This window comes from Epithele typhae (genome assembly GCF_022376455.1).
Source record: "Epithele typhae strain CBS 203.58 chromosome Unknown BXZ73scaffold_66, whole genome shotgun sequence".
Lineage (NCBI taxonomy): Eukaryota > Fungi > Basidiomycota > Agaricomycetes > Polyporales > Epitheliaceae > Epithele > Epithele typhae.
In genome coordinates this window covers 23,800-50,449 of record NW_025954257.1, presented here as the reverse complement: position 1 = coordinate 50,449, position 26,650 = coordinate 23,800, and the positions used below count along the sequence as shown (strand labels likewise).

General features: G+C 57.5%; 11 protein-coding genes across 11 annotated transcripts; 5 read left to right on the top strand and 6 right to left on the bottom strand.

The window, feature by feature from the left end:
- Positions 1-1,000: 1,000 nt before the first annotated feature.
- Positions 1,001-1,889, bottom strand: BXZ73DRAFT_105474 (RBP11-like subunits of RNA polymerase; the record flags this gene model as incomplete). Its single annotated transcript, XM_048016269.1, has 4 exons — positions 1,001-1,131; positions 1,201-1,250; positions 1,587-1,798; positions 1,860-1,889. The coding sequence occupies 4 exons, from the start codon at positions 1,887-1,889 to the stop codon at positions 1,001-1,003; spliced, it is 423 nt and encodes a 140-aa protein (XP_047873644.1).
- Positions 1,890-2,582: 693 nt separating this feature from the next.
- Positions 2,583-3,360, top strand: BXZ73DRAFT_105473 (uncharacterized protein; the record flags this gene model as incomplete). The annotated part of the gene is made up of 3 exons (XM_048016268.1): positions 2,583-2,747; positions 2,807-3,214; positions 3,274-3,360. 3 exons carry the CDS (start codon positions 2,583-2,585, stop codon positions 3,358-3,360), a joined length of 660 nt encoding a protein of 219 aa, XP_047873643.1.
- Positions 3,361-5,187: 1,827 nt separating this feature from the next.
- Positions 5,188-7,125, bottom strand: BXZ73DRAFT_92343 (putative 2-Nitropropane dioxygenase; the record flags this gene model as incomplete). The annotated part of the gene is made up of 11 exons (XM_048026335.1): positions 5,188-5,551; positions 5,616-5,643; positions 5,708-5,720; positions 5,784-5,882; positions 5,946-5,989; positions 6,043-6,091; positions 6,151-6,227; positions 6,282-6,452; positions 6,897-6,949; positions 7,007-7,032; positions 7,084-7,125. 11 exons carry the CDS (start codon positions 7,123-7,125, stop codon positions 5,188-5,190), a joined length of 966 nt encoding a protein of 321 aa, XP_047873642.1.
- A 314-nt stretch (positions 7,126-7,439) lies between these two features.
- On the top strand, positions 7,440-8,940 carry BXZ73DRAFT_92342 (Formyltransferase; the record flags this gene model as incomplete). Its single annotated transcript, XM_048026334.1, has 9 exons — positions 7,440-7,599; positions 7,651-7,707; positions 7,765-7,859; positions 7,909-8,208; positions 8,261-8,362; positions 8,421-8,457; positions 8,484-8,551; positions 8,646-8,780; positions 8,836-8,940. The coding sequence occupies 9 exons, from the start codon at positions 7,440-7,442 to the stop codon at positions 8,938-8,940; spliced, it is 1,059 nt and encodes a 352-aa protein (XP_047873641.1).
- A 227-nt stretch (positions 8,941-9,167) lies between these two features.
- Positions 9,168-11,773, top strand: BXZ73DRAFT_80774 (GMC oxidoreductase; the record flags this gene model as incomplete). Its single annotated transcript, XM_048023340.1, has 14 exons — positions 9,168-9,335; positions 9,359-9,454; positions 9,510-9,553; positions 9,580-9,649; positions 9,737-9,805; positions 9,852-9,925; positions 9,976-10,117; positions 10,165-10,352; positions 10,417-10,559; positions 10,607-10,694; positions 10,803-10,969; positions 11,084-11,093; positions 11,153-11,219; positions 11,249-11,773. The coding sequence occupies 14 exons, from the start codon at positions 9,168-9,170 to the stop codon at positions 11,771-11,773; spliced, it is 1,851 nt and encodes a 616-aa protein (XP_047873640.1).
- A 156-nt stretch (positions 11,774-11,929) lies between these two features.
- On the bottom strand, positions 11,930-13,445 carry BXZ73DRAFT_105470 (uncharacterized protein; the record flags this gene model as incomplete). Its single annotated transcript, XM_048016267.1, has 9 exons — positions 11,930-12,209; positions 12,267-12,386; positions 12,445-12,488; positions 12,548-12,756; positions 12,819-12,830; positions 12,898-12,978; positions 13,038-13,127; positions 13,187-13,207; positions 13,265-13,445. The coding sequence occupies 9 exons, from the start codon at positions 13,443-13,445 to the stop codon at positions 11,930-11,932; spliced, it is 1,038 nt and encodes a 345-aa protein (XP_047873639.1).
- A 374-nt stretch (positions 13,446-13,819) lies between these two features.
- Positions 13,820-15,681, top strand: BXZ73DRAFT_53321 (alpha/beta-hydrolase; the record flags this gene model as incomplete). Its single annotated transcript, XM_048020980.1, has 4 exons — positions 13,820-14,225; positions 14,291-14,484; positions 14,534-14,972; positions 15,023-15,681. 4 exons carry the CDS (start codon positions 13,820-13,822, stop codon positions 15,679-15,681), a joined length of 1,698 nt encoding a protein of 565 aa, XP_047873638.1.
- Positions 15,682-16,536: 855 nt separating this feature from the next.
- Positions 16,537-18,930, bottom strand: BXZ73DRAFT_105468 (uncharacterized protein; the record flags this gene model as incomplete). Its single annotated transcript, XM_048016266.1, has 6 exons — positions 16,537-17,945; positions 18,006-18,031; positions 18,265-18,470; positions 18,668-18,717; positions 18,772-18,804; positions 18,864-18,930. The coding sequence occupies 6 exons, from the start codon at positions 18,928-18,930 to the stop codon at positions 16,537-16,539; spliced, it is 1,791 nt and encodes a 596-aa protein (XP_047873637.1).
- Positions 18,931-20,119: 1,189 nt separating this feature from the next.
- On the top strand, positions 20,120-21,258 carry BXZ73DRAFT_92339 (uncharacterized protein; the record flags this gene model as incomplete). The annotated part of the gene is made up of 2 exons (XM_048026333.1): positions 20,120-20,581; positions 20,890-21,258. 2 exons carry the CDS (start codon positions 20,120-20,122, stop codon positions 21,256-21,258), a joined length of 831 nt encoding a protein of 276 aa, XP_047873636.1.
- Positions 21,259-21,956: 698 nt separating this feature from the next.
- Positions 21,957-23,566, bottom strand: BXZ73DRAFT_105466 (uncharacterized protein; the record flags this gene model as incomplete). Its single annotated transcript, XM_048016265.1, has 4 exons — positions 21,957-22,832; positions 22,887-23,317; positions 23,370-23,420; positions 23,500-23,566. 4 exons carry the CDS (start codon positions 23,564-23,566, stop codon positions 21,957-21,959), a joined length of 1,425 nt encoding a protein of 474 aa, XP_047873635.1.
- Positions 23,567-24,178: 612 nt separating this feature from the next.
- On the bottom strand, positions 24,179-25,619 carry BXZ73DRAFT_105465 (uncharacterized protein; the record flags this gene model as incomplete). The annotated part of the gene is made up of 2 exons (XM_048016264.1): positions 24,179-25,192; positions 25,263-25,619. The coding sequence occupies 2 exons, from the start codon at positions 25,617-25,619 to the stop codon at positions 24,179-24,181; spliced, it is 1,371 nt and encodes a 456-aa protein (XP_047873634.1).
- Between the last annotated feature and the right edge of the window lie 1,031 nt (positions 25,620-26,650).

Sequence of the window (26,650 nt, the reverse complement as noted above, 5' to 3'; positions counted from 1 at the left end):
AGCACTCTATGTCCGTCCTCCACTATACACGTGTTCGAAGACGCCCTCTTCGGGAAGTGTAAGTATACCGCACTCCGCAAAAAAGGAAAGTAGGGTAGAACGGTTTGTAAGAGTCAGCGCTGCGCTGCGACGTATTGAAATTGTCATCTTCGGAATCGCGATGCGTGTTTCATGCTATGTATGTGTCAGATGTGGCTTCCATCATGCGGTCGAAGTGAGGTGCTCACCTATAGGTATAAACAAGTGTCGAATGTTGTAGGCCGCGACAAACCATGTACTAGTATCTCAGCCGCAGGCGGTGAGCCTGGGAGTGGTAAACAACTATCGCAGGCCAAGATCTGCCAGAGAAAAAACTGCAGAGAATTATGGTACGTTGAAGTCCAGGATGATTGACGAGCGGGACGATCGGAGGTGCAGCGATTGGTGGACCAGCGGATTCTGGCGGCAACTGGTAAGCATCTGCAGAAGGGTATGTATGTCCGATACACTATGAGAGTGACCATAACCGATGGACTAGCTGGAGTGTTTGGATTGGCATGGGTGTCTGACTGAGGGCCGGGAACGTCAGACAACGTTACGCAGAGGAGTGTGCAATTGCCGAGGGACGAACCGATGCACTACATAACGCCGAACGACCAAGGATAGACTGATCCTAGGCTGAGATGGCATGAGGCTAAGCAACCACGACCGGTCACTTTGCGCAGTGCGAGAGTGATCATCGGCGTATGTTTCCTTACTCGCTCGACGTCCCGGAATACCCCGACGTTACTCCGACAACTAGAAAACGCACTATGTCGAGGAAGGAATTGAGCGCGTATACTCACCTCCGAGAGGAAACGTACTCACGAGAGCACAAACAGGGACGCGCTGTGACGTAAACCGTTCCCATGAAGAAGAACGTGGCAGAGTGAAAACAATAAAGATACAACAAAATGGCGCAACTATACAAGGGGTGATATGTGCTCGTACCGTCTACCGAATCCTAGCACCGGACGAGCCTTCAACTCTTTTCATCCCAGTGCTCATACTTGTCATTCCGCAGGCTCTTGTGATACGCCTCGTCGACTGCGACACAAAGGCCGTCGAGATCTTCCAGGGCTTTGAGCAAAGCGTCGAGGGCAGAGAGTTTATCTACGCATTTCCGACGCATAAAATGAACAAGGGGTCGAGGAGGGTGACAAGACGAGGGCGAGGACTCACCGTACATCTGAATGCGCACGTTGATATGATTCTCAGACGGATGGGGCACGCTGCGGACGAGAAAAGTGGGAGTCAGCAGGAGCCCGTGACGCGCGAGAGATGGAGAGCGCAGGAGAATAGGCGGGCTTGGGCTCGTCGTGGGGATATGGAGAACGGGCAGGGTGGACGTAATGACCTATGAGCGCCTCGGGGAGACAATTGAGCTCGCGTGGAGAGCACAAAAGACGGACGACGTCTGGATCGCGGGAGGACGAGCGAAACGGCAAAACAAAAGAGGCGCAAGGCTCAGATCTCGGATGAAAGAAGTGACGAGGGCGCGCGGGAGAGCAGGTGGAGGACAGGAAAGGGAGGAAAACGCCAGGGACGAGAAGGGAGACAAGATGCACCTGTAGCCGCAGAACTCCACCTTCGGGCTGCATACAATTGGGGATGCCGTCAGTGACAATGTCGTCGGGACCTGTTGCAGCAAACAATGCGGAAAGGCTTCGACATACTTCTTCATGAGCATCCAGCGGAGGGCATTTCCGATTGTGTGCGACTCGTCGTGGATCTGGAAGGTGGCTGCCGTCAAGTCAACGAGACCATTCGGGCCCTTGAGCTGTAGCACAGGCAGATAGGGATGAGTTCATTGTCTGCCTGCTTCGTCCGGGCACACATACAATCTGGATTTTGGGCGTGGCCTCGGACATAGATGCGAGACTTGGGAGTAGGCGAGGGACAAAGACTCGAGACTTGAGAACAGAGCAGCGCCAGAAATTCTGTGGCCGTCACGTGCTCGCTTGGTGCAAGGCTCAGGCTCCCAGGATGGGCGCCCGCATTGTTCCTCCTCTGCCAACGATGGCCTGCCTTGCACCCTGGCTCATTGGAAGACGACTACATTCGCGACAACCCGGCTGTAACCATCGGACACGACGCAGACAATGCATACGCTCCCATCTAGCCTTCTTTTGTGAAGACGCACGCCTGGAGTCATGGAGGACTTTAGCGAGCCGCAAACAGGGGTAAACAACGTGTGAGTCCGCCCAATTGTCCCCTCCTCGGGCACGCCGACTGCCCTCCTGCACTCGCTACGCACACAAAGGACGAGCGCGTACCTCTGCAGTGGCATTGAGTACTCTCTCGCCTCGCTCGCACAATGTGCAGAGACAACGGTCTGCAGGCGCGCCTTTCTATAAAGGATAGCCTGCCTGCGGGGCCAAGACCTCGTTCCCTCGCCTTCCTTTCTCGCTCGTCCCGGCCCCGTCTCCCGTTATACCCACCGTTTCCTAGATAATAAAGGCAGCGCCTTCCGATCGGTACCCAGGTGGTCACTCCGGCGTCTTGTTTCCATCACCATCTCAGTCACGCAATCTACCCCACTCCCCTCCCCCGGACAATATAAGATGCCCGCTTCAAGGACCCCCTCGCCCAAGTCCTCCGCCCACACTGCCCGCCCAAGTCTCCCGCCCCTCAGCTCTCTTGGTCTCCTCAACATCCGTCGCCGCCCCAATAGCAACATCATGCCCAACACTACCTCCAACGCTAATCTTAATCCCCTCGGGCTTTCGGTGCGTCATTGTACTCATGCATTGCTCCGAGCTCCCTGCTCACTCCGCCCCCCGTGCAGATCCCGGCGCCCTTCGAGACGAACATGAACGAAAGCACTCAGCGCATGCGCCAGTGCTCTATCACCTCCACGACCTCCTCATGCACGACCACCTCTCGCTCCTCTTCGCCCACCGATCCCTCCGCATCCGCATCCACCTCCCTCTCCGCGGCCCGCCGCGGCTCCATTCAGGGCCGCACCGACCGTCGGCACCACCCCTACCTGCCCACAGACAAGTACCGATGCATCCTCTCCGACCGCTTCGAGGACGCAGATGCCATGCTCGTCCTCCCTCTTCCCCCTGACATGGTCGACGAGAACAACCAGCCGATCAAGGAGAAGCTCGTCAACTTCCGCTCCGACCGCGCATACCTCGCCACGGCGAGCTTGCTATCAGCCTTCGCGATACGGAGACTCGCCGCCGCCTGCGTGCGATCATCCATCCCTACCGCCTCATTCCCCGCGACCCCAACGCCCCGCCGCCGAAGGACGTCCACCGGCTCCCGTGCCAACCCGTCTACACCCGTCGCTACTCCATCCCCGCCGCTCCTCGCGCACAGCCGACGGCGCAATGAGTGCGTCTCCATGTCCTCCGTCCTGTCGTCTCGGACCGCGCTTCGCACCCCGTGCCCATCCCCATCCATCCGACATTGCGCTCCCCCTTCCTCCGCCCCTTTCTCGGATCGCGCTTACGGTCATGACCATAACGCTCACGATGCCGGACGCTCTGCGTCGACGATCTGCCGGACGGTCGCTCGCCGCATACCCACGACTGTCTCCTCCTCACCCCCTGTATCGATTTCACGAATGTCCTCTCTCACACCCTCTGCTCCTCTTCTCACCGTCGTCGCGCCCCGCGTCGACGCCATTTGGTGCCTGAAGTTTGTACTCACTTATTGCCTTCTTTGTTCATACAACCGCCTCCTTTTTGGGCCCCAGGATGTATTCCTTAAGAAGTCATGTAACAGTACGAACCCTCTGTATCGTTGTCGTCTCTGCGAAGTGTGTAGCTTACCGCCGTCGAGAGATTTATAAGTACCTAGAATGCATCTCCGTTAACTCTCCCCTGCCTTCTGGTGCCGGTCATTGTCCGCCTGCGTACAGGGTCGCCCGCCGTGGTTAAGCCGGGGTGCTTCATCTCGCCCTCGTGCCTGTTCGTAACCGCGACGTCGACAATGCATTGCTCAAATCTGAGAGCCGTCTGCTCTTGTGCGCGTGTGGACCCAGAACCGACGTCGAGTGCTTGTGTCGCTACCTGTCCCTGCCCCGCGCATCGATTCGAACGAGATCCGATGCCGGTGCGCGTAATGACCGACGCTCAGCTTCAGCCCCGGCACTGCCAAAGCCCACGCCCAGAAACGTACTAGCCGACTGCGTCCAGCAGGCCTGCGCAAGATCATCGCCCACCGCGATCACGTCCCGCGCGGCGGAAGCGTTCCACGGAGCGCGCGCGGGAGCCGGAGGGGCTCTTTGTTCGCTCGTTCGGGGACCCTGGGCGGACCCTCTGCGTGTGTGCGGGATCGAGATCCCCGCGCTGCAGCGTGCCTACGAGTCGCCCCCGGCCCTGCGCGTCGCGAATTCGATGGCTGCGGCCCGGGGTCTGCGAGGCCTTGCGTCGTGCACGGTGACACGCGTCGAGGTCGTGGCCCGCGCTCGGCTGGAGCGTGGACGACGAGCGAAAATCGATTGTCCACCGGGCGCACCGCTCCCGCTGCGTGGTTCGAGCCGACGAGGGCGTGGCCACTGCGTGGCGGCCTGGGGCCTGGTGGCACGACGATAACATAGCGCAGACGCGCGGGGGTACTTTGAAGGCACGGACCCCGGTGTCCTCCATTGTTCGACGTTCCTGGCCTCCTGCGGTAACTCCCCAGTCGCGCGCGCCATGGATCTTGTGAGCGACTGTCACGCCATGATGTCAGTCGCGAGGCTAGGCACCGGGGTGATGGAGGCTTGACTATGTAGGGCTGTTTGAAAACGTCGAGCGTCGGATTAGGTAGGCTGTGGGCGCGCCTGCCAGAAGAATGGAGAAGGAGCTCGGAGGAACCTTGCGAGCGGCGGCGGAATCAGGTGCGCGCGGCGTGCGATGGGATCTGCTGCGACAATCCGCTTCGCGACAAGATTGGGATCCCACTGTGCTTCGCAGGTTCCAGCTGGGTGCTTCCCTGCGCGCTCTTGGGGTCACTTGTAGGCGCGCGATGCCACGAAAGGCACTGTGCACAACGGAGGCAATGGTCAACAGTCACGGTGTGATTGATCCCGTCGGGTATCGGCCCCTTGCGTGCCTCTATACGCCGCTCATACAGATCCAAACCAAGCTACTCCGCTCCTGCGCCGGTACCGCGTTCCTCCGATGTCCAATGTCCGAGCTCCCAGCTCCGACGTCCGACGCCGTGGCTTGAGACTTAGAGCTTCGCCTTCGGAGCCCGGAGAGCCACCATTTGTTCGATAGCGGCCTCGGCGTCCCGCTCGATGCGTTGAAGGAGCTCCGCGCACGGCGGGCAGTCCTTGATGAGCCCGACGACGACGCCCGCGCTCCAGATGCCGGCGTCGGCGTCGCCGGTGTCGTACACCCGGCGGCCCCGTTGGCCAGAACGAGGTCGCGGATGTCCTCGAACTTGGCACCGCCGGGGCGGCGCTCGATCGCACGACCTCGGTCGAAACCGCATTCTTGAAGACGCGTGCGGTGTTGCGGAGCGTGCGGAAGATGTGTACCGTGTCCTGTCGGAGGAGGCCACAATCTTGTCCTTGATGTTCTGGTGAATTGGACTACGTAAGAGGAGGGGAAGCGGTCAGCGGGCGACATTGATTGGTAGCTGAGGGAACGGCGCACCTCTCGACCGTGCACATGAAGCGCGTTCCTAGAACGAGTGATCATCAGCGTCAGGATGCACAGACCGGTCCAAATGACAAGCCCGGACGGACCCATGTTCACACCCTGCAAGAGAGGTTCAATTGTCAGCTCGAATAGGCAAGTGGGACAGTTAGCCACACGACGCACACATGCTCCAAGCGCCAGAGCCGCAGCCAGTCCCCGGCCGTCCGCGACACCGCCCGAGGCAATGTAGGGTATCTTCAGCTCCTGTGCCGCGCGCGCGAGCTGGGGACGTATATCATTGTGGTCAGCAACGCGGGCGTGACGAGGTGCAAGATGTGACCATACAAGCACGAGGCCGCCGATGTCGTCTTCACCCGGATGTCCAGCACCTGAACACGACATAATTGGTCAGATGGACTGCTGGCGGGCGTGTGGGACGTACATTCAAAGCCATCGATGCTGAGGCAGTCCACGCCCATACGTTCTGCTGACTATCAAAATGTCCTCGTGGTCAGATTAAACTCTGCCCAGTGCGCATGTTCGTCCACACCTTCGCATGCCTGATTGTTGTACATTTGTGGATCACAATACATCCCTGAGATTTGAAGAACTTGATAAGAGGACCCGCTGGTCGTGGCGATGTTAGCGAGAGCATGGAGGGCACACAGGCCGGCAACGTACGGTTGTTTCCCGCGGTCTCGAATATCCGGACACCCTCCTCGACAGCAACGCGAGCATAGCCCTCATAGTCGGGTGGGTTGATGCTGGGAAGAAGGGTGATGTTCACACCGAAGGGCTTGCTTGTCATTTTGCGCGTATCCCGGATGGCATCTCGGAGCGCAGCGGGGATGGCTGAGTAAGAGCAGTAAGGATGCCTGCAGAATATTGTGAGTTCCACCAACGTATGATTGTAAGATATGGAGGTGATTCAAATATGTCCGGAAGTTGATACGCCGATAGCCCATCCGTACCCAAACGAAAGCGTTCAAAAATCATCGCTCCATATCCTACTCCGCTCCCACTAGCAGCTCCCACTATAGGGAATGCGAGAAGTCTCGGGTATCATACAGACTCTCGAACTGGTAGCATACAGACAAAATGTCCATGGTGATACATGCCAATAATGTATGGCCCGGGCCATCCAAAAACCATGATGCTCCACCCGACAACCATCTCATAGCGCATAGGCTGGCAAACCCATATGGTTCCGTTCCTGCACCTACGAGCCGGACAGTCGTATCCCATCGACCGTACGCCACATCCACATGCGCAGAGACAAAACACCTATGATAGTACTCACCCAGTCCTCCGCATTCGAAACTGCTGCTGCCAGTTGAGGTAGGCCAACCCTTCAGAGACGCGAGCTTAGACTTTATGAAGTTCATATTTGCGCGAGCGGGTCTTACCATTGCATACCGCCCTGTACCACGGACTTCGGTGCTATGATCAGCGGGTGCAGAGTGTGCAAGTTCAACAGACTCACACGCGATCCCAGCAACTGCGTGAGCTTGGTATGAAGAGGCATAGTGGGTGGAAGTGGAAGCGGAGGAGCGCAGGCGGAAGCAGCAGGGAGACTGCGGGGGAGAGTGCGGGGTGCGGCGAGCTAAGAAGCCCGGGACGCGCCTGCACGTCGCCGACGAGGGCGTCCGGAGCAAGACATGTGTTAACTCTAGATCCGGGGGGATGCCGCCATCAGGGCGGGAGGCGGAACATGCCGTCTATGGCAAGTTGAAGTGAGCGACGCGTGCGCTCACGCTCGCGTCGCGTCACGTCTCGCCCAAGTCACACCCTCCCACCTCTTTCACTCGGACCGTCACCACAGCGGCAGCGACGACCGCCATGCTATATGCGCGTCGCTCATGCACTTCGTGGCGCTGGTTGAGTCATGCTCGCGCCCGCGCGTATTCCACGGCCACGTCAGAGCCGTTCAAAGTCCTTTTCTTTGGACGTGACGAATTCTCGTGTGTTGTTATGCAGCAATTGCTTCAAGCCAAGGTGAGTTCAACCTTCGGGGGACACACGTGTTGCTGACGTATGGGGGTTCACGCAGATGTATGGCAGGACATTCAGGTTGTCACGCAGCCTGACATGAAGATCGGCCGTCGAGGTCCGTCTTGTCAATATGTTCGTGAGGAGTTGTGACTTCTCGTCCATCCGCTAATAGTTCATTGCTTAGCACCTCTCAAACTACTCGCGCAAGAAGCGGGGCTACAGGTCCACACGATCCCTCAAGAACGAAAGGCGTTCAGATCGTGGGAGGTGAATCTCACATCTACTCGGCCACCCAAATGTCGCTGACTCAGCGCAGGCTCCTTCGCCGTTCGTTGACTACGTCTACTCGGACCCGGGAAGACCGCCACCATCAAACCACCTCTTTGTGACGGCGTCGTTCGGACGCATTCTCTCTCGGTCGTTGCTCGGACGCGTACAACCGTCGCGAAGATTGAATGTACACCCGTCGCTACTGCCCGAATATCGCGGCCCGTCGCCACTGCAATACACCCTCATTGACCAAGTGAAAGAAACCGGAGTGTGTGTCATTGAGATGCTTGAGAAGAACAAGCGGAACGACATCGACTCCGGTTCGATTTTCGCTTCTGAGAAGATGGTTTGTCCATGGCCGATTGCGGGTCCAGGCCATGTACTGATTTACCTGACAGAGAGTACCAGAAGATGCGAACTTTGCTTCCCTTCGAGACGCGTTGGCTCTGAGAGGAGGGAACCTTCTCGTGTCTGTTATGCGAGCTATGATGGTCAACAAAGTAGGTGTTCGACACAAGCTTCGGATCGGCACGACGCTTACCTGTCATCTGATTCTAGGACATTCGCCGGCCGCAGGCTGGTCACGCTCAGCGCCGTGCTCCTCTAATCACCATTGAACAGTCCAAGTTGACTTTAGGAAACAGACAGCAGCTGAGATTGCGGCATTGCATCGTGGCATTGCGCACCAAGTGAGTTATGATAGTAGCAAGCGCGGACCACCTTCTGACAAGCGTGTCACCAGCAACCCCTCATCGCCCGTCTCGCACGAACCAGTCGCTACAGATTCACGAAGTGACCGAAGTGCCCGCTCCTCTGGTTGGAGGACCAGATGCCTCATGCTGGAGTGGCGTTCTACACAAACCCATGAAAACGTTCTTCGTTCGCTGCGCAGACGACAGCTTCATCGCCGTACAGAAGGTGTGCTTGAATGTTTACCTTGTAGTCGAGCCACACCCTGACGAGTTCGCACCAGGTGAAACAACAAGACAGGTCGTTAATGTCTGCGAAAGACTGGTGGAGCGGGCTTCCCGCCCAGTTGAGGCCTCTCGAGTTCCTACCTTGGAATGCTTCTGGATAGAGACGCCATCATGCTAGGATATACATGCTCCACATATATCCAGGATGTATGGTCGCTCATAGCAACGAATTCGATGTGTAGATGGTCACCGTGTACACAAACGCCACGCTTGTAGTAAGAGATGCGCTTCTGCTCTCACGCCCGACTGTGATACTGATTTTTGACCAGGAATCGGACGCTCCTGTAATCTTCACTCTCACGCCCGACTCCACTGCACCACCCTTAGCATGCTTTGCCTCGCGAACATAGACCAAGTTTCGGGGCAATCGTTCGACTATGTCGTCATCGGGGGAGGTACAGCGGGCCTAGTCGTCGCTACTCGGCTCTCAGAAGACACAGACAGACCGTGCTCGTCCTTGAAGCAGGAGGAAGCCCTGATAACGATCCTATACTCTGTAAACTTGCCATCGCGACGTAGACGATGAGCTTGGCGTTGAACAGTGACGATACAGATCTCCCAGCGCAACAGCGCAAGTTCTTTGGCCATAAAGAGCATGACTGGGGCTTCGAGACAGTGCGTCTCACACGGCCTGCGCTTCCAACTGATAGGAGCTGATATGTCCGCGTAGATCCCGCAGGCACATGCTCACGGCGTGATAATGCAGTGGCCACGGTGAGGAGAACATATCTGGCTCTCAGACGCCAGATTTTGACGCGCTCGGATACAACAGACCCCGAGTGCTTGGAGGAGGATCTGCGGGGAATTTCTGTATGTGGAATCGCCCGACGAAAGAGGATATTGACGGTGAGAAACGTTCTAGGTGATGCTGAATAGATGTTCATCTCGTCTCTTCAGCTTGGGAGCGACTTGGTAACCAGGATGGAACTGGGAGACCCATCAGCGATACTCCATCAAAGTGGAAAGGTGCGTTTGGTCGCACCCGCGCATGGTGGTGCTCATCGCTACGCAGGTTGATTCCACCACTTCAAGACATGTCCATACCACGCGAGCTATTGGTTCCTCAAGCGATGTACGGTTCGCAAGGTCAGTCATTAGGCATCCATTTCTGCGGAACGTCAAATGACAGTGGTTAGGCCCAATCGCCCTGTCGTACGGAAAGATACAGCCGGGTGGAATACCATCTTCGCCGAGGCGATGGCGAGCAATGGCATGCACAACGTGGAGATTGATCCCATGTCTGTCGATCCGCACACAATGAGGCGATCTTCGGCAGCAGTAAGCATCCATTGTGTTCCACCCTTTGGGCGTACTTCGGCACTCAGCGCGAACTGCAGGACTACCTGCGTACTGCGGGCTCACGTCCAAATCTGAAAGTCGTTTTGAATGCGCGCGTCTCACGTATGAAGCTCGTAGATGGCCCCGATGGTGCCGTCGCGGAGGCTGTGGAATTTTGCATCGATGGAGTACGGCATGAAGTCCGGGTGAAAGGCGAGGTTGTCCTATCCGCAGGGTCAGTAGGCTTCAGCTGTCTGCCTATCATGCGTCACAGCGCTTACTTGTTGCGGTTTGCATAGGACTATTCAATCTCCTCAAATTCTGGAGCTGTCGGGCATCGGCGATACCAGCGTCCTGAAAAAGTGCGGTATCAAAACGAAGGTGGATCTACCCGCCGTAGGCACGAACCTGCAGGAACATTTGATGGCGAGTGTGGTCCATGGTGCGTTGCGTTATCTGTCCGTGCTGAAGTCGCTCGGCTCATCGCAGAGGCGACAGAAACGAGAGACCCGGAGAAGTGGGTTACCCACGATCCGCTCCGCGACCCCCTTGTGGATGCGGAACAAGTTAAGCTACTGTACGTCTTGTTTGGTCTATGTTTTTTGTGATGGGCAGCTGACGGTATCTACAGCGAGGAGGGGAAAGGGCTGTATACTCTCTGCACGACTTGTTTGTCGATGAATAGCCTGTCGGCTGTGGACCCCGAGTGTGCCAAGGCGATCGTCGAGAAGATTCCCTCCGGAGAAGGCGTCCCGGGACTGCCAGAACAGTATGCGGAGCAATTAAAGCACTACAAGAACGACGTTCCGTCCTTCGAGTTGCTGCCGGCCCCGTCATTTCGTGGTAGAACGAGTAAGCATTCCGCAAGATTGTACGGGAGCCGCGAATTAACGAAGAACCAGGCGTGCCACGCCCGGGCGGGAAGTACATGTCGTTGAACGTGTTTGTGCACAGACCTTTCTCTAGGGGCACTGTGGTGAGCCGCGAGCGTCATAGCTGAGGTTGAAGGGGATCACCAACACCGGTCGTTTTCAGCACATTGCTTCCAGCGACCCACTCAGCGTCCCAGAGATCGATCCTCATTGCTTCGAAGAAGACGTCGGTGAGCACACACGAGTGCATATTTCTTAGTGCTCCACTCAGCTCCGACCACAAGATGCACTCGCTTTTCTCGCGGAATTCAAGATCGCTCGCAAGGTGCTGCGCACTGAACCCCTCGCCTCTATTCTCAGTATGCACACACACCCTTGGTCTTCTGTGCACGCATCTCACTCGGGCGTCATCAGAGCCCGAAACCAGTCCTGGCCTAACGTGCAGACCGACGAAGAGCTCGTGGAGTGGCTCAAGAAGCATTCGGGAACGAGCTGGCACGCTACCGGGACGTGCTCGATGTTGCCCCGCGACAAGGGCGGAGTCGTGGACCCGCAGCTCAGGGTGTATGGGACGAAGAACGTGCGGGTCGCGGACCTCAGCATCATCCCGCTCACTCCATGTTGTCATACCCAGTGTGTTGCTTATACCATTGGGGAGATTGGTGAGTACTTCCATGGCAAGGACGCCTCCGAATCCGAACTCATTCGAATGATGACAGCTGCGGATTTGCTCAAGGGGGTTATGCTGGGCCCAGAAGCTCGGGGGCCTGCTGGGAGTCAATGACTGTCGCAATATACTGAATCGCACCAGAGGGTGGCTAATACAACGTGTTCTACATGCTGCTAATACCCGAGCTCGAGTCTAGAGAGTTGATGACGTCATCAAAAGTCTCCATTCAGGCAGATATAAGAAAATCCACAAACACGACACCTAGATGTATCATTGTCCCTTTCCTGGAACCCACTCGTACATCGGCAAGTCCAGGAACACAGTCTGCTTCAACCAGCGCGGGAGCACGCGATACAAAGCTGGAGGCATCGGAACGAGAATCGACGTCTGTGCACGATACGTCTGGTAATTTGCCCACGCCGCGTTCTGGGGCTGGCGTTCGTGGAAGTCGTTGTCTGTGCCAGAGTCATCGTCGGGGTACGACATCTTGTAATACTTCTGCGCCGCGGGTTTCTCGGCGGTGGGTACCCCAGAGCCAAACAGGAGCAGACTGGGTAATACCTGGTGAGTGATGATGGACGGACATACGCAGGAGCTGTTTACGTACACCATAGTGAACAGAGGCGACACAAGCGCGGCCAGTTGCGCAGCCCGCGCTCCGGGGCTGACTGTTCCACTGACGCTTGGAGCAACGGCGAGGGTCCAGATGCCCCACCAACACAGGATCCTGCGCATGCAGATCGTGAGCCGGGTAGAGATCCTATGACGAGATCTCGGCTACTTACTCGCCAAAATACGGAGGATGACGCGACCACGCCCAGAGACCATACTGTTAGCAAAGTGAGCCACCGTACGACGTGCATCGACTGGGAGCTAACAGTGACGCACGTCGATGAGTTTCTCTTTCGGGGGTCCAGACGCTTTGTAGCGGTACTTTTGCAAGTCGGCGACGGACTCTATAAGCCAGCCAACGGACCAGATGAGGATTCCGAGTATGTCGCTGGCGGTTCCAAAGGCGGGAGCTACACCGCTCGATACCTTGGGCGAGTTGAGGACGATAACCGGTAGAGACACCACCCAGACCCAAATGATCTGGCCTGGTGACGTGTGAATCAGTCCATCCATGTGCGCCAATGGCCCATTTTGATGCATCACTCACCCACCCAGAAGCCTGTCAATGTTGAACCCGTCAACGACCTGTGTCCGTGTCATCATGGATCAAGCGAGGCTGGACACACCGAAGAATTTGAAGAAATGAGACCGGATGTCATCGAACCGAGTGTCGCTGCCTGTCTTCAAGACGCGGAAAAGGAGGAAACCTGAGCGAGTCGTAGGCATTTCAGCGACCCATATGGCGACCGGTCGGATCTAGCCCCACCTGCCAAACGAGCGGCCCAGATCATGACGAAAACACTAGTGACGATGTTCCTGGCCGCGAAGTGTTGTCCAAGGAGCAGCGTTAGGAGGGCTGAAATCCGTGTTTTTAACATACACATCATGGGTCTACGGCGACAGTCGCAGACGTACAAAGGATGAAGAAGTTTGATCCTACGCGCGCACGAATGTCAGCCTGATGCCCCGTGAGTATGGAACTGTCGGGCTTACCTCCAGTGAAGTCGGTGATTTTGTCGAACTGGAGAAGATGAGCATAGTACGACGAAAAGGCAAAGAAGTATCGAGACCTGGAACGTCCACGCAATCGCAAAGCCGAGCATTGGTAGGCGACGGTGACGAGAAGAGAGATGGCGAGGTAGTCATTATCGAGGACGTGCACCGGGCCGGCCATCGTGGGTGTATAGTGGGGGAGAGCGGGAGACGGGGCGGAGAGAGGACGAGCCGTGTACTTATCCGCCCACGGCGTCCATCGCAACTTCGCAAGATCGCAGGCGACGGAAGTGACGACAGCGCCTCGCTCGATCGGCGATCGCGGCCTCCGCGCTTTCTGGGGGCGTTGTGTGTACTTGTTGTGGAAGTGGCGCAGTCGCGTATGTTCTCCGGTATGACGTCAGAGCGAGGATATTACCCCCACTGCCCCCACACAAGCGTCCGCCATGCTCGCTCTCTCCTTCCCTAATCCCTCCCCACCTTCCTCCCTACTCCAATACACGACTGCCTCATACACGATCCCTCACGACCCTCACGACGCGGCCTCTACACGCCATGGCCCCTCCCAAGCAGGCATACCAAGATGACATGCCCTACGCTCGCGAGCCTCTCAAGTCGCTCTACGTCGCGCAGAGGCTCTTCACCACCCTCATCCTCGGAATTTGGTGGGCCGCCTACTACGGTGTCATGCCCCGCAGCCGTCGTCCCCGCCCTTCTTGGTCCATCAAGTGTTGCATCTCCGTCAACTTCACTCGCCGCGTCTACCGGGTCACCGAGCTCGCCGGCGTCACCTGGGGGGTCCGCGACCCAGACGCTCCATGCAGCAATCGCTCCCTCAAGCACACGCGTTTCGAATGGGTCGACCCTCTCCCAGAGCGGCTACGTAGTGGCGTCATCGTGGATTCCCAGGTGCCGTTCAAGCGCGTGGGATGCTTCGTGTGGCCCAAGGAGCGACCTAAAAGTAAGCGTTCTCACTATGAGCGTCGTCGTCTTGCATGTGCGAAGTGCATTGATCCCCGTCCCCAGTTATTCCGAGCTGTCCCGACGATGAACCGTGTTCACCGGCTGCTGAGACGAGCTCAGACGATACCCTCAATGTAGATATCGAGAGTGCGGCAGAAGAGCCAGTCATTGGTATATTTATGCACGGTGGAGGATATTGTCATATGTCTGCACACGAGAATTCAAGCACATCCAAGATACCTGCCCGGCTAATGAAGGTGCGTCCCAATCTTTCGAGACCACAGCGAGTCCTTACCGGCTTGATAGGACAAGGCGTTCACGGAGATACACGCCGTCGAGTACCGACTCCTACAACACGCACCGTTCCCTGCTGCAGTACAAGACGCCGCAGCGGTGTATGCACACATAGTTCAGCGCCATCAGAGACACGCCACGAAGGTGACTGTTACCCACGACAAGGCGAAACCGGCAGAGGAGGATGAGTCAGGAAAAGCCATCAAGGTTCTCAGCGATTACTTGACAGTCAATGCCACAGACTACCAGGAGCGTAGTAAGAACAAACGAGAGAACGACGAAATCCACGCTCGCGTCGCGGTGGAGACTGCCAACCTAGGCTGCAAGATCGTTCTCATTGGCGACAGTGCAGGTGGAAACCTCGTCCTTGCACTCGCACGATGGATTCGCGACGAGGGCTTGCTCCCTCCTCCGCACGCTCTACTACTTCTCTCGCCTTCTTGCGACCCTTGTAAGCAAGACCTAATTCTTACTCCCTCGTGTCCTAACTCCCGCCCCCAGCGCACGCTTTCCCCGAAACTCCATCTTCGTACCTGCCGCGCCCGCACGCCAACACCGACTACCTCGTCGATACCCCCGAGCCCCGCGCTCTCCTCCAGCGCACCTTCCTCGGCCACAACCCACTCGAGACGATGCACTCCCCCTATGTCTCCCCCGCGTCGATGCGCGTTCTCACCGCCTTCTACGGCGACGCCTTCGCCGCCTCCGTCGCCGACCTCACCATCGCCCAGATGGACACCCACACGCGCCGCTTCCTGCGCACGATGGACTCCGCGCCCGCGACGCCCGTGCCCGCGACGCCCGTCCTCGGCTTCTCCGTCCCCGCCGGGCTCGTCACCGGCCCGCCCACGTTCGCGTCGTCTGCGGCGAGCACCAGCGACGGGCGCTCGCCCACGAGCCTGCAGCGCCCGGTGATCGCGAGCCCGCGCGGGCTCAGCCTGTTCTCCGAGTTCCCGCGCGCGTGCGTCGTGCTCGGGGACGCGGAGCGGCTCGAGCGCGAGGTGACGAAGCTCGTGGGCGCGATGGAGCGCGACGGCGTCGGGGTGCACACGGTCTGGGTGCCCGACGCGCCGCACGACGTCCTCATGATGGGCTGGTGGGATGAGCGCGTGCGGGACACGGTGTGGGGCGAGATCGAGGACTGGGTCTTGAAGCTCTAGGAGTGTTCTCGCCCCCGTAGATTGAGTAAATATTTCCTTAATCACTTTACCGCAATCTGTGCAGAACGCGCAGATTGGATAGAGTGGACAGTCTGACCATACACATACATGTCGTCTTCTTGTTGTACTTTGCTTCGTCCGATATACGCTGTATAATTTGCTTTGCTCACCCCTTTGCACGACTGGGCTATGAAGAGAGGGCTGCGTCTTGGTTTCAGCACTTGGGGAGAGCACTCGAGTGAAGTGGAGAAGCAGCAGCACAACACAAGCCAGGAGTGCCATTATACAAAGCGTACACGCCACAGGAAATGTCCAGATCAGCCGAGCCATTACAACGCGAGCCAGTACACTACTATAGCCTGCGTACAAAGCGAAGAGCGCAGGACCGAGACACGAGACACGAAACCCGAGAAACGAAAGGAGGAACACAGGAGAGGCACAATCCAAACAAAGAAACAACGAAGGCGAAGGCGAGATCCGGAGCAAGGCACGAGAGCTCTGGTTGAAGGAGAAGAAGGTATAGGAGAGAGGCTACTGAGCGAGGGCTAAGGCGATGGTGATGGCGAGGGCGAGGGCGATGGCGAGGGTGATGGCGAGGGTGAGGGTGAGGGCGAGAGAAACAAGATGGGGAGAACAATGTGACGAGAGGAGGAGAGGTCGACGGCCTGAGGCCTGAGGTGCGGACGACGACGACGACGGAAGAGTTCAGAAGGGGGTATTGTGTCGGGGTGGTCTGTAGGACGGGTATACGGCGCGGGGGTTGAGCGCGCCAGGCGGCTGGCTAGGATGTAGAAGAATCAGGCGAGGGCTAGTGGCGACATCGCGAGGGCGTGGAGTGACGGTGCAAGAACCCGCTCAGTTTAGCGCGCGCGCCTTCCCCTTGTCGACCTTCTTGCCCTTGCGGCGTCCGCCACCGCGACGGCCCTTGGGAGGCGACTTCTTCTCCGCGTCGTCGTCGTCGTCGTCGTCGTCGGCTTCGTCGTTGCCGTCGTCCCGCGCCTTGCCCTTGCCTTTGTCGTCCTTCTTCGCGACCCTCCTCCGCTTGCGGGGCGGCTCGTAGTCGTCCTCGTCGTCCTCCATCGTTTCGCTCTCGTCCTCCTTCTCGTCCTCCTCCTGCGCCCGAGCGCGCTTGCGTGACCGCAGCACCATCGACGGCCCCGCCTCTACCTCCATCTCTGCCTCCGCCTCTATAGGAGCAGGCCTGGGGGTAGAAGGCCCGGCGCAGACCTCCGCCTCGACCTCCCTCTCCTCCTGCTCCTCCGTCGCCCCGCGCGCAGGCAACGACGCAGTCCTCAGCCGCTCCTGCCGCGCACGCACCGCCCACGGCGGGCGCGATCCCATCGAGTGGCCGGGAGACATCGACGACGACGACGCGCGGAGGTGCGCCGGCCCGTCGATCGCCAAGCGCGGGCGCGCGGGCGCAGTCGAAGTCGACGCCGGCTGCGGTGCGTGCGTTGCGGCCGTTCCGGACCTGCGCGCGATGCGTTGCGAACGGCGGGGCCCGCGCGCGGCGGTGAACGAGGCGCCGGTGCCCGCGGTGCGCCGACGGAGGTTGTGCGCGCGGGCGTCGCCGGGGCTGCGCTCGGTGTCGGCGAGCCTGCCGTCGTCGCCTTCGTCAGATGGGTCGCGCGCGCGCTTGCGCGAGGTTGACGGGGAGGGGTTGGTGGCGAGGGTGGGAGTGGAGTGGGCGGAGAGGCCTGCGGCGAGTGTGGGAGTGACTTCGCGCGACGGGGCAGGGGTGATGAGAGCGGCGGGAAGGGGAGCAGCAGGGACAGGGCCCGGGGCGACGGAAGGGGCGGGAGAGGACGCGGGAGAGACACGGGAAGAAGGGGACCCGGCGTACGTCCGTCCATCGTCGTCCTGCTCGCGGCGCTCGAAGGTCGCATGTACGAGGTTACCGATCCGCGGCGAAATTACAGCGGCAGGGACTACGTGGCTGATCTGCGGCGAGGGTGCAACGGCAGGCTCGTACAGGTCCTCATCGTCCTGGGCTTCGGGGTAGTCGAAGTCTTCCGGCTGAGGAGCGCCATCGTGGTCGGCCGCATCGTCCGCGCGTGGAGGTGAAGGGAATCGAGTCGGGCCTTCCAGCGCCTTCAAGTACATTCCCCATCGGCGCTGGGCCCAACTGCGAACAATCTCATGATCGGTGAGTTTGTTCAGCTCGTTCTCGCAAAAGTTTCTCTGTTTCTTGTGCCGAAGAAGAAGTTGAATGATTCCTTCTTTGACAGCATTGGACACCACTGGTCCTACACTCTCTGCGAAGTCTGCCAACAGGATGCAATGATGAGCACGCGGATGCACGAGATCAGGTGAATTATGCTTACCCTCTTCTAGTTCCAGCCATTCACGGCTGCGTTCAGTCACATGTGTTTCCGGAATGCCGCTACCTGATTCCCAAAGAGGGGGATAGTCTGCATGGAAGGCACCCTGTCGACGAGGAGGCTGGCGGGACGAAGAGGCAACAGGCGGGGGGGATACAGGCTGCCGAGTCGGCGTAGGGCGGCTGGAGCGGGCAGCCCCGTACGATCGGTCAACATCATACCAGGCTCTCTCCCAAGGGAGTGGCAGGCGGGATGAACCAACGGGCGGGGGAGATGGAGATGGAGAGTGTTGGTCACAGGGAGGAAGGCGAGATTGTCGTGCGGGGAGAACCTCTTGACGTTCTTGAGACACGGAAAGATGGGAAGGAGTCCGAGGGTAGGGGGTAGCCCGACGTTCATGAACCCGACGGTAACCTCCGTAGTGGCGATTTGGTCTATGGTAAGGCGTGTGCGGCGGAGGCGGTGGTGCTACGACTGAAAAAGGTCGGTCAGTCATTGCAGAATCGACGCACGGATTAGAGCGGCGTACGAGCACGTGGTGCAGACGGTGCTAGGTCTCCACACGAAGGAATAGTACGCGGCGCGGCGTCAAACAGAGACCATCTGAACAAATTCAAAGATAGATTCAGAATGCTCCCGCTACAAATTTTCCATTGTCAGCGCACTAGGACGTATGCAAGGAGCACAATATCGCACAAGAAGCTCGGGGACAAGGCTGGTCACGTCATCAGCTTATTGTCTCAACGGTGTGGCGAGCGTTGCCACGTACCAGTGAGTGGAGGTATGGTGGGACCAGGCGTTGCTGATGACCGCAGTGAGCTCTTATTGTTATCAGGACTTCTATAACAATCAACGACGCACCAGTCGCTTCGTCTTCGGAGGAGAAGCCCTCCAGGTCAGGGTTCGGGCGAGTGGGAGTGCCGGGCATTTCGTATGGAGTGGCGGGACGGTGGTGGTAAGTAGTTGAAAAGGCGGGAGGACTTTCAGTGGCGGACAGCGATGCGGAATTTATGGACGAGCGGGATGTCTACGCCACACCAGGTCGTGTCTGCCTTGTGGCCTGGCTTTGAGGTCCGCACCATCAAGTGAGTCAAGAGGAGGCGGTGGCCACCCCGGCAACACGTGGGGCGTTCCTAGGGCTTCTCGAACTACCGCTGCTTGGTTCGAGTCCCACAAAAAAGCTGCAATAAAGGAGAGAATTGTGGGTATATGCTTCCACTGGTCGTCGGGGGCCGCCTTGTACTTCGGGCGCTTTGCAGACGCAGGCCTTTATTGTCAGAGAAGATAGTCGTTACCGCTACAATAGCAGGGGGTGAGCGGCGTTAACAAAAATACGAGAGCACACGCACGACCCCATTCCTTTCTTCAAGCAGAAAATGGCCAGCTTGTTTCCGGGGGTCCGTGGACACGGCTGGGCAAAACGTCTGTGGCATTCAGCCAACAGCCAAATAATGCTGAGAAACAACACACGATGACGTGCTTCTCGGCCAGCGCCGCGCGGTCTATGACTCGCCCGACGGGCAGCCAAAGCGTTCGTACCCACCACATAGCTCTCAAGGCGCGCCCACAAAAGTATGCGGGCGCAGACCTGGCTGCCACTTCGAGCAGCCGTAGCACGAATATTGGCACTCCGACATCGGCCAGAAGCTTCAGGTCGCCGCTCAGGGCTGTGAGAGACGTTCTTGCTCCATTCTCATCGAGTCAACGCAGCGCATGGGGCGGGCGAGTCGAACGCGAAAGCGGGGCCAGTGGAAGCCCGGTCTACTGTTCAAGGCCTGTAAGGGGAAACGTGAGTTGAGGAGGACTCGCAAAACGTGCTGCGGACCTGTGTATTCCGCCGACGGGTTGCCTCAAGGCTAGGAGACCGTTGCGCGGACGCATGCTCGCGCCGGTGCTGAGGCCAGGACGAAGACAAGAATGGCAGCTGCATTCGGTGGATTGCAGGGTCTTGGCAAGCTGTTTCCTCTCTGGTGTTAATAAAGCCGAGAGGCGTGCGAACGAGCTCGGTCTGAGGAGCGGCAACAGTGGGAGGAGGGGGAGCCGGGAGGGCCGGAAGGAGCGCGAGAAAGCGCCCACGCAGCGCGAGTGGCTCAGGCGCGGCTCTCCTCCCGACGCCCATGTTCTCCTTAGCCGTCCAGCCCGCTCTCGTCTCCCTGTTCTCCTCGACGGGCAGCGACCCACTCAGCCTCTTCGCCTCGCGCGCAGACAAGGCATTACCATCCGATTCCTTCATCTGCCTCCTCAACGATGCAACCTCCGCGCCGGCGCCCGCTCTGCCTCGAGCGCTGATCGTTGCAAGTGAGCCAGAAAAGAACGCAGAGCAATCCTCACCGGACTACACCCTCGACCAAACCGTCCTTCACATCCAGTCGCCAACACTGCGCACGACATTCATCAGATGCCCCCCAGATCGCGTCTCATCCGGCTCGAGCGGCAGGGCGCATACAAGCAGCCATCTCGGGTTGAAGCATCCCTGGATCCACCTACAAGTGCGCAACATGGGCAGGGAGTGGGCATTCGAGGTCGGACTTGTCGACCAGCTTGGCAGGGAAGGCATCGTCAGATGCGCCACGTTCCAGGTGCGCCTCGTCTCTTGTCATATTCCCGCGTTCCAACGTACATGGACGCCGTGCTACGTTCGGGTACACTGTGACAGTCAACTTATCCAACGGAGAGGGGGACGGGACGGTGTGGGTGGTTAGAGAACCAGAACCGGGGAAACAGAATCCTGCTGATATTTAGATATACTTGCTATGTACCTCGGCGGTGCGCCTTGGAAGTGTGTGCACGATCATGCCGCGTGCCCTTGCACGAGGCGCGAGAACTCTGCATGTCGGTCTCTTTTCTCCCGTTCGGTGCGCGCGCAGTTGCTGATAACCGTGCACAGAAGCAGCCGAGGCTCAAATTAGCGAGCCCTCCGCTGCTACTTCTGCCGCTCGAGTTCCCGCCACCTTCCAGCCGCCCTTTGACTTCGTGGACGACGATTTCCCTCAACCTTGCGGCCCGTCTCTCATCTTTCTCCTCCGCCACTCTCGCCCAAGCAGACGACGACGACGACGACGACGACGACGACGACGAAGGATCGACGGCGAACGCCCACCAATACCGCTCCCAAGTCCCCAGTGGTACTTACTCCCACGTCTCGTATGTCAAAATCTACGCCACATGCAGATTGCGCCGCGTTTGGTTCGGCGAAAGCGGGGGCCAGCAACGACTGCCATGGGAATTCCAGCTGTATGCGGCTGATGCCCATTGACAACCCATGCGAGCAAGGAGGTTTGCAAGGGTGACTTGTACGAGCCGGATTCGAAAATAGTTTTATGTACAGAGTTCGAAATATCACTGCCTTTGAATACATCTGCGTCACCGTTTTATTTCTTGCGGCACCCGCCTCCCTCGAGACGTCCCATGAGAGGGAGTGATGAGAGATGACTGCTCATTTTCCGTGACAAACAAGCTGGCCTCGGTTTGCCGTACTCTGGAATCCACTGAAAGTTGCTTCGTGGCACATCGCAGTAGATGCAGAGAGCGAGGACGAGAAGGAAGAGCGATCGGGGGAACCCTTTCAACGCAGTCAAGGTCTCCGAAGCACCAAGCCTTGAACTTGAAGGTACGAGCCGCCGCGCTGATCCATGATTGAGCGGGGAAACAAGTCTATAGCTGTGATGGACATGCTACAGAAAAGCGACATGCGGTATTATTTAAAGAAGCTGCTGGTGGTCAGAGGTTGGACGCAACTCAGTACTACATGACTCAAGACTCAAGAGACAGATCTTATCTAATCCAATATGAGCCTGCGAGATCGTCGACCTACCTCCCTTGACCACCCCTTGACCATCCCCATCAAGTGCGATAGCTACAGATCGCTACATTCACCCGTGATTGCATCAAAACGTAGGTATCATACACATCCAGCAACACAAAAACCATCATGCAAGTACCCCACGTACTTAATCATTCGACTCCCGTGAGCTCATTCACCCACTGCAAGTCGTGTGCCTTTTCGATCAGACCACCGCAGTGCACTCCACTGGGCCAGTCGTGGCCCATGTATAGATCTGGCGGGTACCGCGCCTCCCCGACCTTGCCGCACCAGTCGAAGTCGATGAGCCGAATGTCGTCATCCCCGACCGTGAGCACGTTCACATTGCGCAAGTCCCCAAATACCAGGTCCGCAGCATGCAGCCGCCCCACCGCGTCCCTCAGCTTCTCGCCCTGCGTCGGAGTGAGAATCTCGTGCTCTGCGAGCGGCGAGCCCCGCACGTGGTCCATGACGATGACCCACATCCCGACGCTCTCCTCCCATGCGCAGTGCCACAAGCGCGGCGAAAAGTCGGGCGCGAGGAGCGCGTGACCCTCGACGCCGTACTGGAACGCGAACTTGACCACGACCTCGGTCGGCTCCATGTCGATCGCCACGACGCGCGCGGTGAACACGGCTCGGCTGGGGTACGCGTCCGCGTCGATGCGGCCGGTATACTCCAGGAAGACCGGACCGTGCTCGGGATGGACGAACTGGGTCCAGAAGGGAGCGATCAGGCTTGGGTTCGGGTGCGTGGTGGCGAGGGACGAGACGATGTCGGCGTAGTAGGTGTCGAGCTCCGCGCGAGCGGCGCGCAGTGCGCGGAAGAGGAGAGCGACACGCGACAACACTGCGTGGCCCATAGGTTCCCCTCGTCGGATCCCGGGGTGCGGAAGGAGCGAGATGTAGCCGGTGAGTGGTTGGATGATGATGTGATCCGCGAAGGCAGCGCCGAGCACCTGGATGTACGTGCCGGTGCATGCGACGAGCAGCGTAGGACAACAACATGCTTGACGTATCCCCGACGCCTGGCGTGTAGATGGTGAGCAGGGCCAGACATTGAAGCCGGCTCTTGGACTCACCTCTTTTGAGGTGTACGCATCGACATACATGCGCTCCACATAGGTGGCAGGGTCCGTCTCTTCATCCGCCGATTTCACTTTGATAAGCAAGGGTGACGGCTGAAATTCGCTTGAATCTTCGATCGAAGTGGTACAGTTCGAGAGGAGTTCCTCATACAGAATATCTTGGAGTTGAAGTGACTCGATTGAGCCATACATACGCGCTCGACCAACGAAGTCCGCCGCGTTCTTGAATTCTTGGGGCTCGAGCGGAGGGTGCGTAAGATCATCGCTGATTCCAGCCAACAGCTTCCCATAGATCGGGTGATAAATGAAGATTGGAGGTGGATTCAGTGTCCGATAGTCGAGAATGATATCCTGGTTTTCACGGCTGATGAGCTCGCTGAGGTGGACAGCAATCGGTCGGCTGCGCTCAGCGAGGGTTTCACGTACTAATTGATACTTCAGTCATAGTGTAGCACTACGAGAAGAAAAGAGACTAACTGGTTCTTGGAGGCAACGAGCCCATGATAGTGGACTTTTGGTGTACCTTGGCTAACAAGGCCAGTTAGGCATGAATGAATGGAAGGAGAAGGGTACGTACTCATTATAGCAATGACCAAACGGTGCTCACCAAAGCCAATCTCGGAGCACCGTTGCATTGGGTTAACTGGACATGTTGCGGCGTATAGGTCGATCATGGTGAGAGATCGGCAGCATCTCTGCCACGTCGAGAGATCTAAAACGTTTGTTGAATCGACCAGAGTGAATTCTTGCCCAAAATTAGGCTGTATGACGTATGAGAAAGAGCGCAAAGTGAGTCGAACGACAACAACTCACCGTATATATGACAGGATCAGAGAAATTCTCTTCCAGTCTCTCAGCGGCAGTCATACAGATCTTCTGAACGAGGGCTTCTACACGCTGTTCAAAAGGGGCCTGGTGGTAGAGGTGCCATCCCAAGGAGAATGTCGTTATACCATGTGAAATGCGACGACATAAGACGATGGCAGAGAGGCGGACCTCAAGTTGAGGAGTGAGAGCGGGGGACATGAAGGTGGAGATGGTGGTGTGGACGTGACGCCACCCTCCTGGGAGGCTGGTTGCACGCACGCGTTCACATCACGTGATGTTCGGGTCAAGCGGTAACCAGCGCCTGAAAGGAATCAGGGGTTTGAGACCGGTACCACGCACACAGTCATTAGCGAAGGTCACACAGATCAACATATCATGTCTGGAGCATCGCACGAAGCAAGTGCATAAGAAAAAACATTATTTATTCCGAGTACATTCGTCCTGAGTATCGTCAGACATCACAACGTCTTCAGCTTCGACGTGTCCGTCATCGTTAGTTTCCCATACATATGTATATCATGCTCCTTTTTGATGAGACCCCCACGAATCGCGTCTCGGTGGTATCCCATAGTGCGAATGGGGAGGTTTGGTGGATAATGCGCTTTGTTGACCTTGTCACACCAGTCGAAATCGACCAGCCTGATGGTATGACCGACGGTGATAATGTTGGCGGCACAAACGTCGCCGAAGACCAGATCCACTTCGTGCAAACGCGATAGGGCCTTCCTGAGATCTTTGCCTTGCACTCTGGTGAGACTGCGGTCCTCGTTGACATCCTTGCCTTGGATGAAGTCCATGACAACGATCCACATACTGGTGTCGTTCGCCCTTGCACAATACCACAACTTCGGCGCATGCTCAGGCTCTAACAATTTGTGTCCCTCCTCGCCGTATTGGAATGTGAACTTGACAACCACGGTGAACGATTTCGAGAATGTAGATGACTGGTCGGTGGAGCCCGCCGGCGCTACGGTCGCCTGCGCAAGGAAGAGCGCCTTGTCTCGATATTCGTCTGCGCGTAGGCGGCCCGTATACGTGAGAGTGACTTGGCGGCCTTCGACATCGGTGAAGCATTCAAAGTAAGGGCCAACAAACTTGCTTGGGGACACCCGAGCTTTGCCCAATTTCCCTTTGGCCTTCGGCGGCCCGCGCGGTGCCGACTGTAACTCCGTACGCAACGCCTCGGGCATCTTGTTGAACACATCCTGGTAGTACGTCTCCAGATATGAGCGGACGAAGAGAAGGCCGCGTAGAAGTCGAGCAATGCGATAGTAACTCGCATGTTCGGATAGAGCGGTGGACGCGTGATGCGAACCTGCCGGCATGGCACCACGCGGAATGACCGAGATATAGTCGGTGAGAGGGTAGATGATGATATTATCGGCGAAGACAGCCCCAAGGACCTGAATGTTTGGGCCTCCATAGGCGATAAGTATTGTGGGGCAGCAGCAGACTTCTCGGAAAGGCGCGGCCTGTTTCAAAACACCGACGCAGGTTAGAAAGGCTGACTCTGATCATCGACACCAGTCACCGGAGACGTACCTCGTCAGACGTGTAGATAGCGATGTACACGCATTCAGCTTGGGCTGCTGGGTCGCTACTGGATTTGCCGAACTCCCATTTCGTTTCGGTGACCATAGAGACCGGATGGAATCCCGGCGTGGGCGTCGCGTCAGCTTGCTTTGTTTGTGCCATAACAACCCCGTCAGGTTTGAAACTGACGAGGCCCTTAGGGCCGGTTGTAAGGAAAAGCTCCATGGATGTCAGAATGGTGCTCAGTTGACGTGTGCCCGTGATTCTGTGCGCTTCGGATGGGTACAGAGCGCGCGCTTCATCGATGAACATATCAGCTCGCTCCAGCTCGCGATCGGTGAATGGGTCGATGTTCGGGGAGTGCATGATGTAAAGGAACTTCTCAAAGACAGGATTATAAGGGTAAATCGGAGGAGGTCGATGAGGTCGAAAATTTTGGATCTGTTCCGCCTCTTTTCGGCTCAATAACGATTCTGCTACAGCGGCAGCGGATGGGCGTTGGTGCAGTTTCTGTCGTGACATCGCAAGTTCCGCTCGTGCTGCATGACAATCATATTTGAAAAGGGTTGTCTCAGCATGAAAAGCAACGGGATACACTGACTGATCGTAAACTCGTCTTCTGGGACCGGGGGGAGAGAATGAGGCTGCTCGGCTCCTGGCAGCTTCTGAGCCCCATATTTGCCAGCTGGCAGTCAAACCATAAAAGTGCCACGTCAGGAGACATCGGAGGAGTAAGGAAAGGAGGACGAATACGCACTACTGAGCACAACAACAAGGTGCGCATACGGACCAAATGCAATATCGCACCATCGATGGATGCTAGGGTGAAGTACTGTCGCTGCGGTGTTTAATTGATCCATCGTGAGGGACTTGCTCCGCCGCTGCCACGATGCGGGGCTGATTGCGTCCTCATGGTGTTCAAAGAGGTCGAACCGGTCAGGCAAAGGCTGCGTAATGAACTTGCTTAGCGAACCTGAGAGTGGATTGAGCTGCAACTCGAGCGTACCACATGTATCGTCACCTGGGCTTGAATAGGATCCGCAACCGTCCGTAGAATGCTGTCAAAAAAAACCTCCACAAGATCTTCTCCGACGATTTGATGATATAGCACTTCCAGAACGGAGAACGTCGCAGTCGAACGATCGTAGTTGAGCAATACGACAAAGGCATAGTTACCCTTGGGGATGGGGGTGTGGGACATAACGAGCAGATGATGAGAGCAGGTGAAGAGTCAAACCAAGCGTTATCCATGCTCACCCCATGGCCCGGAACGGCACATCGGAATCGGAAATATTTCGGAGTACCAGTGCCCGCTCCCAGCCTCTTCCAGCTCGTCCATCCGAGGCTTACTAAGCTAGTCAACCAGAATTCGTCTACGTTCCTCCGTGGAAAGGCAA